Raw genomic sequence first — 11,168 nt, forward strand, 5'->3', positions numbered from 1 at the left:
GAGATTTTTATTTAACAATGAAGAAGGTACTGAAAAAGAATTACTGTGATGCCCACAGGAGCCAAAACCAACGTTATCTGCAAGTTCCTCACATGAGCTTTAAAACCCTCCGTAAATGTGGCTTGAAATCGTTAAATTGCTCAGTTATAACAAGGTTGACAGTTTTAATAGCTTCAACAAAAATGTTGGTTACAATTAGCGATAATTACTTTTACAAAAATATAGAAAATAATTGTTACTGTTGTGGTCATTTGCCTGGGCCCTGTGGGCATGAAAGATTAGGTTTTGATTGAGATCTCTCTGGCTCCACAAATAACATGTGACAGGCAGAGTTTTTCAGCTCTGAACCCGTTTGACTGAATCTGCATCAGAAGAAGAAGGAGACCCTCCATGTTCATATTATCTATTTGGTTACTGAAAGGTGTTTAATGGCGATTTGCTATGTCACATGCAGTGTCAGCTGAGATGACCCTTACGTTAATGCAGTGCTAATGTGGCGTTAGCTAGAATCTTAATACAGAACCAAACTCCACCAGCTGATGCTAAACATCAGGCATAAAAAATGAGTCATGATCTTCTTGAATTAAACTGAGATGAACTTTTTTTAGAACCTATAAATGTGATGCTGAATGAGACCTCACTAAGCACCATATTGTTGCTGTTCAAGCATGACAGCTGGCAAAAATAAACAACTTGGGTTGACACACAAAACCTGAGGCTGTCAATTATCATGCCCATTTTTAATACTCAGGCCATGCTCATGCAGGGTGTAAATAGCCAAATATCTGCCACAATACTATTCCAAGAATTTCTTCACAATCAGAAGAGCTTGCAGGGAATAAACTGAAAATTATTTGAATTTGTATATATATATATTTAAAAAATTAAACGTAAATAATTCTCACTATGCTTATTAAACCTTGAATTCAGAATACTCACATGCTCAACTATGACTATACTGCTGTGTTTAAGTATCAGGTTTAATGATGCCATATGCCATTTTAACAATATTAGTATGTAAAATCATGGTAAAGGGCAAAAGTCGACAATTAGTTCACTGAATAAATAGATGGAGAGGGACGTAGACATGACTGATTCAAGGGCAAGAATAAACCTGATTTTAGTAGAAATGACTCACCGTTAGCATCAGACATATTACCCCCTTTTAATGAGTTTCCATAAGACAATATTTACCTTTGCTCTCAGGACGGTGCAGTGTAGGGAGCTGGTGGCCCTCTCATACATGAGATCAAACTGTAATGTCCCCAAAGAGGCTGGAAAAGAGTTGATCACATGTTAGAGTTAATCTGGCAACATCTTCAGCCAATGACTTTATCACTTGTACAAAATGTGAAGGAACAAGGTAGAGCTAATATAGACAGTCAACCCAATTACCTTACGTAGTTGTGTATGCAAACATTTTTAAGGGTGCAGTGTGAATAACTTAGTAACATATTTACATAAGTAGCGGGTCCCCTTCCACTGAGGCCACCATGTTTCTACAGTAGCAAGGAACGGACAAACTATACAGCCTAGACATTGTTTTAATTTAGCCCAAATTCACAGGCTGTTTAAGTAATGATAATAGTAAGAGGGCAGTGATTGCTGTAGTGCATGACAGACTTTGTATTGATAGATGCTTTTAATATTCAATATATGGTATATCGTAATATTTTACTTATCGTACATCAAAGGAGTTTATATTCCTCTACGGCCACCACTGCGTCCCTGACGGGAGTGATGAGCAATATTGTTCAATATTCCCATTTCTACACACTGTACCTTTAACGTCAGATTTCAAATAGTTACCTCATTCACCCTCTTAGTAAGTGTTAAAGGGTTTATTTATTATCTCTTTCTGGGAGATGTTTTTCTATAGCCAGCATAACTTAGCCTAGAAACAAGGGGAAATAGCTAGGTCTGATCTGATCAAGATCTGAGTTATGACAATTGCTAACCAGCACATATTAGATGACCTTATTAGCACACTATGCTTTTTCTGCATTAATGTTCTGTCTTTGGGAACCACTAGATTAACACTTAAATTACATTGTCTTACCTAACAGTCCACTTTAAGACACTGTTTAAAACCACAAAATGTCTTGTTTAAAACTGTTTCTGTATTTATTGACTTAATCAGTCATAACATGTTAAACAGTGCACTTAAGACGAACTGGAAATATTCTATTTCCATCAAACTTTGATAAGGTTGCTGATTGTAAACTTTTAACCTTGATTGTTTGTAGTCTAAGTGGTAAACTAACTTGATTAGCTTGACAAAAATTAGAGTGGTATCCTTTTTTAAATCTACTTCTTGACAAGACAGCAAACAAAAAGTAAATGTGTCTATTTATTTGGCTTTTAGAGAGTTCTTCATTTACTGGAAGATGGAAACAAATATAATCTCCTTGACATTAGTTTGTCTTATTATTAGCGATAAGTTTAGCTGGCTAACTAGCTGCAGCTGTTTAAACATGCTATCGATAGTTACCATTTCAGCTGTTCACAAATTTGTAGCCTATACATGTAATTAGGCTTTGGCTAAAGTTGAGTGAAATTAAAGCCTCTCTCCTTGATCAGTATATACACCCTTTTTTCCCTCAACAGACGAACGAGGAGGCTATCCAATCTAATTAACCCTCCTGTAATGTTGCAGGTCAAATTGACCCACGATAAAGTAAAAAGGGGTCAGACGTGTCAAATAATAATTGTTTCTTTGGCATTGTGAGTAGAGGAACTTCTACCACTCTATAACCTAGGCCCTAATGTTAGAGTGGATGAAAGGCTAGCGGTATTCAGAGGTCGCTGCCCATTTAGGCAACATATGCCTTCCAAACTAGCTAAATACAGAATAACTATCTGGGCTTCATAAAAAGAAAAACATTCAAAAAGTAAAATAAAATAAACAAAAATCTATGTCATGTAAAACCATTGTATTTATATGTCGGTCTTTCCAATGTACATTAAAAAAGTTTTAACATGATTTTTTTTATGAAATCCAGTGAGTTATCCTCATTGAACCATGATCTGTGAGAGGTAAAAAAAAAAAAAGACCATTGAACTAAAGATTGATTTAAATGATTAGTAAGGAGTTAATAATGAAATTTAAAAAATGTTGTTTTTATTTTTATTTTTTGGGTTTCTGACACTTTTGGATAATTAAACATGCCCCAGGTCAAATTGAGCCAGTCCTGAGAATCGAACATAACAGGAGGATTAAGGAAGCCAATTTGTAATCCCTGAGTGGTGAGGACTCAACAGTTACAATTTTGGTATAATCTCTCAAGTGGGTTAATGATATCCAAAAAGGAGGAATCATATCTGTATTGGGGATATCAAATTTGATCTGTGCATACCTAACTAGAACAGGTGCAGCAACAGTAACTTTGCAAAGTGTTAATTCTAATGTCTTTGAGGCATTCTTGACCTTTTCTCTAAAATTCACACCTGTGCTGAGTTAATTCAGTTATTTTTCACAGGCAGCTTAAGTGAAACCAGATCATTATTTCCAGGTGACTCACTGCTATCATCGCTGTCACAGCTGTCGATCTCGATAGAGGTATCCATACTGCTCATGGCTGACAGTGACCCCCCTCCACCACCTGCCCCTGGTAACAGTGGTGACAGCAGGCTGCTGCTCCCTCCTCCTCCTCCTCCTCCTCCTCCACCGGCGGTCCCACCACCTTGAGCCGTTCCACCAGGGCTAAGCGAATTCGGAGCTGCCATCTGATTGGGTGAAAGTGGTTCCGAGAAGGAGGAAGTTGGGGACAGGCGTGGGAAGTAGGCAGAGATTTGACGGATGGGGCGGATCGGGCCTGGGCACACGTCAATGGCCATGTTCTCCTGGATGGAGATAGCCAATGGTTTTCCTTTTCGCACAGTCATGGGGCTACAGACACAGAGCAAAATGAGATGGGGGCAGAGTTAGCAAAGTTAAATCATTTAACTTTTTAAGGATATTGCAAAAACACAATTTTGGAATGAACCAGCTGAAGCAAAAGCAATGACTGATCATAGATTTGGGTTGCTTTCCTCAATTCCACCTCTGCTTTTCCAGGCGAAGCAAGGTTAGCTTAGTGAGATGATTGCTGAAAAATAAGGTATTTTCCTGTGTTTGGCAATCTCTGAGATACCATCACACAAAATAGAAGTTTCTCATTTGCTGGATAAGAAGTAAAAACCACTGGAAGCATTTATCTCAAACTGAAACCTCCATGAACATAGGCTAATTAGGACTCTTTGATAGAAGGACATTACGCCTAAGCAGACTAAAATACAGCAGTGGATGTGCTTAAATTTGCATTTCAATTGAATACATCTGAATAAAATCAAGTCTATTGGGAAGGATAAAAGATAAAAGATAATAGGGGTCTCCCCATAATCCTTATCCTTCCTGATGAAATTGCTGTTTGTGAGCCGCCGGGCACACGTGATCCAAAGTGCTTGACAATCCTCCACAGACAGACAAGTAATTACAGGATGGAGTCTTCACAGGCTCTTCAGCACACTCGGAAGGAGTGAAGAGTCCAGGTGATTATATAAAGTTGCATTAGCAGGGAGTGGAGTTGACCACAAGGCTGATGTGTCTGCTCTCTTCCTGAAATAAAAACAAGGGGGGTGGATTACAAATCTCGCACAGCTTTTGTTTTTCTAAAGACAGCAGGCCCTGAGGGGGCGGTCTGTCCTCAATACTGAACAAATCCCCCCTCGGACTACCTTCTGCTCTCTCTGCAGTCATCGATTGAAACTGAGAAGTGGATATTTGCGCTGTGAATGTTTGCACTTTCATGGTGTTGTCTGGGAGTTGAACGTCTGTGAAGTTAGGAAATCAAACTGAGGATTTGGAGAGGGAGGTTTCAAAAAAAGTTTGGACATATCCATTACATAAGAAAGCAGATATAAGTGATAACCAGGAGTAGGCTAGTTCACCACACATTTATCTCACTGTAATACTTTACAGAGGGAACCACCATGATGCCACTCCTGAGGAGAGAAGGAAACACTAAAGAAATACTTTTGAAGCTGCAGCTAAAGCACGACTTAACAAATACAGCACAAGATGATGCACTCCAAGCAGGATTCACATATCTTATTTATTTTATTATTTAACTATCACCTACATATACCTTTTTAATGTAAAACTAACGCTGCACTACTCACCACTGCACTATTATCATATTTCATATTAGCCTGTAAATATTAGTCACGCCTATTTGTTGTTCTTTTTGTGTTTATAGTTGATGTTATTATTATTATTTAGATTTTTATTTGTATGCCTTATTCTTATGCCTTGTACAAAGAGAGCACAGTTTACCAAATTAAATTCCTTGTGTGATTCTGATTCTGATTCTGATTCAAACTTTGTGAGGTACTAACAAAGAAACCTTGAAACTTGAACTTTATGGCACACTAATGAACAAAGTTTCTATGCTAGCAAAACAACAGTACTACTTCAATGTACAAATCAAACAGAGTAGACCACATACGTAGCTACCAGTGATGTTGAGGAATTAGAGAGGAAGTCAGTGAGTAGTTTTCATGATGAAACCCTCATGCTGACTGCTGCTGCAGGAAAGGTTCACATGAAAATTAAAAAGGACACATACAGCTCTTGTTATTAAATTAAACAGTCTCCTCCAACGTTGTAGTACTCAAGTCAAGAAGTCACACTTAAGTGGAACTTAAGGACTTATGTACTGAGATGAACTGCTGAATTTTTTTTCAAAAAAGGTCTCAATGATTCGATCATTTTCCCTAAATTCAGTTTTAAGCAGGGGCTGATATGTAGGTCCAATCCACAGACTGTATAAGATATGGCAGTGGTATCCGTAACGTCACCCATCTTTTTCTGAAGCGCTGTTTTGAGGCCACTCATCGGCGGCTGCCATATTGCTGCTGTCGAGCCAGTGTGATGTAAAGAGTCGGGCTTTGAGCCTCCTAGCCAACAGTTACAGTGTTCCCACCTGTCAATCAAGTCAGCTTTGCCTCTCATTGGAAGACTCGTAATCTCAATATCTTCGAAATTGCCGCGTTGGAAAAAAAATTCACCCCCTAACAGTGTGTGCCGATCAAGAAATGAATTATCCAGACTACACTCATCTTTTGTACCAGGCTGTAAACATGTTTATTTCTGCTGTAAAGATCGGCTTTTTCCCATTCACGTGTATGTGACTTCTGGTACTTCCGGAGCCAGCCTCAAGCAGATCCTTGAAGAACTGCAGTTTTTAGCACTTCCTCATTGGACTCATATTTTTAGACCGGAGGTTGCCGCTTGGTTCAGTCCCATGCACATTTATATGCTGTCTTGTTCAGCAGCAGTTTCTGCCAGGCTGCCTAAAAGAGAAGTCACAAATCATGAGATTTTACAGCATATGTGAACGAGCAGTGCAAAATGTTCGGTATGTGAAAGAACTGATGAGGACACGCTCATACTCAAACAGACATCTGTCTAATATGCACCCAGAAAAGTAAGTGAGATGCTAAAGTTTATTGCTTGAGTTTATGAAACACCCACGGTGATCCCACAACATCAGAAAGGATGAATGCGTCTCCTCTTTAAGAGAGCTGTGGCACACATTTATGCATGACACACAGTGTTGAAACTTCATTGATATTTTAAATCTCCAGATACATCAACAGGATCCATCAGAGTCCAATGCTAGCAAATGAACTGTGTTTTCTTTACATCCAGAAGGTCCATGACAGTCAGTCAAGGTTTGTACAGTCAATAATCTGCACTGAGTGTCTTCTCTGTAAATCCTCAGGTGATGGGGACTTGGCTCAGAGTCAAAGTTTGGTGACTGTGCAACTACCCTGGTCTCTTCGCTCATGGTCAAAACTAAAGAAAGCAGAACAATACGCAACAAGAGTATCTTTTTAAATAAAAACAAAAGCCTGACAAAACAAGTTTAGTCCAACACAAAGCATGGTGGGAAACAGGGAATAATGGACTGTTGCAACAGTATTCTACTGAGCTTCTTCTTTAATTATGTAACGCTAAGAAATTAGAAAGCTCACTGTTTCCACCTTTTTTTCTAGCGTTCTTATGCTAAACAAAGCAACGCTAAGCTACGAGCCAAAATAAGCTAAGGTAAGTTAAAGAAGTTAAAGAGGTGCTGGTGTTGAAACCATATACTGCATAAAATATGGACCTAGGATCTGTGACGTCACCCATCTGTTTCTGAAGAGATGTTTTGAGGCCAATTGTCATTGGCAGCCATATTGCTGCTGTCGAGCCAGTGTGACGTAAAGAGCCGGAGTTTGAACCTCCTAGCCAACAGCTGCAGTGTTCCCACCTGTCAATCAGGTCACCTGTGCCTCTCATTGGAAGACTCGTAATCTCAATATCTTTGAAATTGCTGTTAGAAAGAAATTCACCCCCCTACAGTGTGTGCCGATCAAGAAATCCAGACTATACTCGTCTTTTGTACCAGGCTGTAAACATGTTTATTTCTGCTGTAAAGATCGGCTTTTTTGAATTGGTGTGTATGTGACTTCCGGTACTTCTGGAGCCAGCCTCAAGTGGATCCTCGATGAATTGCAGTTTTTAGCACTTCCGCATTGGGTTGATATTTTTAGACTGGAGGTTGCCGCTTAGTTTCATCGTTGTTTACGATTTAAGAATCTATAGAATAGCAGCATATTACTTTAGCAGTTTTAAAGCTCCTGTGGGGAGTTTTTAGCTCTTTATGAAACAAACTGAAATGAACCACAATGCCTCTTATGATCCACAAAAGCAATTAAAACTCTCACTGACAGGATTGATCACTTCTTTCTTGTTATCTTTTTATGCCTGTAACCACAAGGTGTCAGACAAAGGGATTGACAGCCCCGAGAAGAAAAGCTGTTTTTGTTTCCCACTGCAGATATTCACAGTGAGTGATACTTTTAAAAGTCATGTCGTAACAGACTTCTCAAATTGTTTAACTACAACTTAATTTGGAATGAAGGTTAAAGTTAATCCGCTCCTCAAATGAGAAACTGAACATCTGAGGTCAAAACTTGACTTTTCTTAATCCCCCTGACTTCTGTTTGTGTGGTCCAAACGCATAAATAGATTAATTTGAGTCATCAGGACTCATCAGGATGAAGTCAGTATGATCAATGACACTATGGGATGAAATAACAGCAAAATTGCTGCCTCTGACTGCTGACCTTCAGCACAATCACAGGCGGCAAGAGTCGTTTGTCATGTGTGGTCCAGCCTCACTGCTGTGAGCACAACAGAGGGCCATACACACCACAGCTCATCCAGCTTTCTGTTGGCTGCAGATGAAACAAACTCTTGCAACACGCTGCAGCCTGCCAGCCAGCGAACTTCCTCGACTCATGTGGCTGTAAGGACTCTGACAGACCTCTGGCTCTGGTGTGGGAAGTGATGGACATATTGCTTTTTGAAGCTACTACAGCACTCAGGACCACAATAGCAAAATTAATGACTTCTGAGGAGGTCAGAGATCATCGCCAGCCAATTAAGCTTTGTTGAGACAACACTTCAGGGAGAGACACTGTGAGTCTTGTTGAAACCACATTATAAAAATGGTTGCTTATCACAGCCCGCAGTGCTGCGTGTCCTTTCAGCCTGGCATTACAATAAAACACCAGCAAAGCTGCAGATGTAAGGAAATAATCTAAGGTTAAGTGGAAGATTGCAAAACAGTACGCAGAAGGTGAAAAACAAGTTAATGAAACTCCCTTTGATGAAGATAACTGTGGCAAGAATTGATTAGAGATTAATGTATGAGTCAATAATAACGATTGTTGTTATGAGGAGATATAATCCCCCAAAGCCCACACACACACACACACACACACACACACACACACACACACACACACACACACACACACACACACACACACACACACAAATATAATGCAATCACAGATACTCTTCCCTCAGATCATTAATTCATCTTCCAACACACACAAAAAATGATTTGCAGGCTTGCGAGCATGCGTCTGCTTGTAAGCCTGCATGATGTGCCCGAGCCAGTCGCCTCCCAGTCCTGGCAGATGTAGCTATAAGCTGGAGCACCAACAGCACCACCCAGAATCAACAGCAGGATGGTGGCGCTGGCGCTGGTGGTGCACGTATAGCCTGGAGGCCCGGAGCTTGTGGGGAAGCAGAGGCTCACAGAGAGATCATGATTGATCGCTCTCATGCTGCCAGCTGGATTCTCTCTCTTATCTTCTCTTTTCATCATCCGCTTGTTGCTGACGAAAGTGACAATGCACGCTCACACAGTAACGAGGTGCAGCTTTCACCTCACACTTTGCAGATTTCTTATGCGTATAAGCTTGTGCACGACTTTTAGCCTCAGAGCACAGAGCGACTTTGCATAATTCCTACAGACCAACTTGTCCAGAAGCAGTATACAGCAGTCCTCTGGCTGTTAGTTATGCAATAACACACATTACAGTGTAACATGCTTTGTAAGCATGTACATATTTTAGTTTCATAGGTTTAAAGCTTTGGTCTGAGAAATTAAGCTGCCTTTGAGGAATATCTTTGTGCAACATTCAACATCCCCTCCTCCTCCTTGTCCTCTTTTTTCAGCTCCTTCACTTTAAATTAGAGTCACATCACAGCATGGACAACCCCTCCCCTAAATCCTCTCCTCTACCTTCTCATCTCTACCTATCTGATCCACCTCCTTTTCTTTCCCCTTTTAACTCTGTCATTTCTTCTTTTCCGGTGTTTCTCAGACACCATTATTCCACCTGTAGGTAACAGAGGATCTCTCCCACTCTCTCTCTTTCTCTCCCTCTTGGCTGGTCCTCGTCTTCTTCTCTTGTCCTACATACAATGGGGCCCCTGCGGCGGTCTCCGTTCACCTTTAAATAACAAGCTGCTGGCTGACAGGCAGATGGTATAGTACAGTTACCGCACACTGTAGCTACTCATTAGGGCTTGACAGTCGGCACATCATTCATGGCGAAGCACGGTGACTGTGAGCACTTGTCAATTAGAGCCAAGTTATTTTCAGACAGCTCAAGGATGAGTAAACTTCAACGTGTGTGAGTGTGTGTCTCTCACGTGTCAGTGCATTTGAAGGTGTGAAAGAAAAGTGAAGGAGCAGGTAAGAAGACACATGTTGCACCTGTGCGCAGTGTGAGAACAATGCAGGTCTAACGTGCGCATCTAAAAGTCTGGTTTTGCTGCATTTGTTGTAAGAGAAACAAAAATATACACACTTAACAACTAGCAAAGTGAAGATATCATGATAGAGGCGAGGAACACTTTTAAACATGCACACAGAGGTGTCTTAGTTGGAGAGAAATAAGAAGAAAACATTAATATAAAGATAAGAACATAAACAGTTCAAGCCTGTCTATACATTTCAGGATAGAAAGAATAACATTTGTGACTTACCCCACCGTTAGTGCGAGTGTGAAACTCCTCATAAAAAAAAAGGGAATTCCAGTGCGGCGAGGAGAGGGAGACTAACTAACAGGTGGCGAAGAGAGGGGCAGAAAATAAAGAGACAGAGATGGGGAGAGAGAGAGACAGAGAGAGAGAGAGCGAGACAGGGAAAAAGAGAGGGCGAGGGAGAGGGAAAGCTGTACGCATATCATTAAAAATTAAATGCACGAATAGTTCAAGTTGAGATGAAAAAAGAGGAGAAGAGAGGGGGGAGAAGAGAGCGGCACGCTGGAGGACGATGAGGAGGGATAAGAGAGATGGAGAGGGAGAGAGAGAGAGAGGGAGAGAGAGAGAGAGAGAGAGAGCACAGGGGGAAGATATTCCTTGACATTCTGTTGTGCATGTGACTGTTTCGCCTCACTCTCCCACCATCCCCCTAGCACACACACACACACACACACACACACACACACACACACACACACACACACACACACACACACACACACACACACACACAAATACACAAATACACATATAGACAAAAGCACACACACACATGTTTTTGTCACTTCGGAGGCATTTCATTGAGTTGTATTCATTCCTAGAAGAATTCAGCTACCCCTAAAGGACAAGGCAGATGATAAACTACTTCTCCTGTAATGTCAAGGAGTCCAATGGAGAGAAAAACAAGGAACAATGGATGTGAACTTAAAGCTATTATTACCAGACTCACAAATAAAATCAAATATCAATGCCATCATTTCTCAAGCCAATCAAATTCAGCTTATTTAAAATAAGT

General features: G+C 40.5%; 1 protein-coding gene across 2 annotated transcripts in view; it reads right to left on the reverse strand.

Moving 5' to 3' along the window:
- Positions 1-10,676, reverse strand: part of LOC117830012 (double C2-like domain-containing protein alpha) — a 34,813-nt gene extending 24,137 nt beyond the window's left edge. Inside the window, exons 1-4 of one of the 2 annotated variants that reach the window (XM_034707892.1) lie at positions 4,717-4,813; positions 4,477-4,597; positions 3,522-3,889; positions 1,195-1,274 (exon numbers count right to left, since the gene is read on the reverse strand). In XM_034707892.1, coding sequence (XP_034563783.1) covers positions 1,195-1,274; positions 3,522-3,885 — 444 coding nt within the window. In that variant the 5' untranslated portion in view covers positions 3,886-3,889; positions 4,477-4,597; positions 4,717-4,813. Of the gene's footprint in view, positions 1-1,194; positions 1,275-3,521; positions 3,890-4,476; positions 4,598-4,716; positions 4,814-10,375 lie in introns of those variants that run through there. The other variant, XM_034707891.1, reaches the window with a different exon arrangement.
- Between the last annotated feature and the right edge of the window lie 492 nt (positions 10,677-11,168).

Source organism: Notolabrus celidotus, chromosome 18 (genome assembly GCF_009762535.1).
Source record: "Notolabrus celidotus isolate fNotCel1 chromosome 18, fNotCel1.pri, whole genome shotgun sequence".
In the NCBI taxonomy this organism is placed as follows: Eukaryota; Metazoa; Chordata; class Actinopteri; order Labriformes; family Labridae; genus Notolabrus; species Notolabrus celidotus.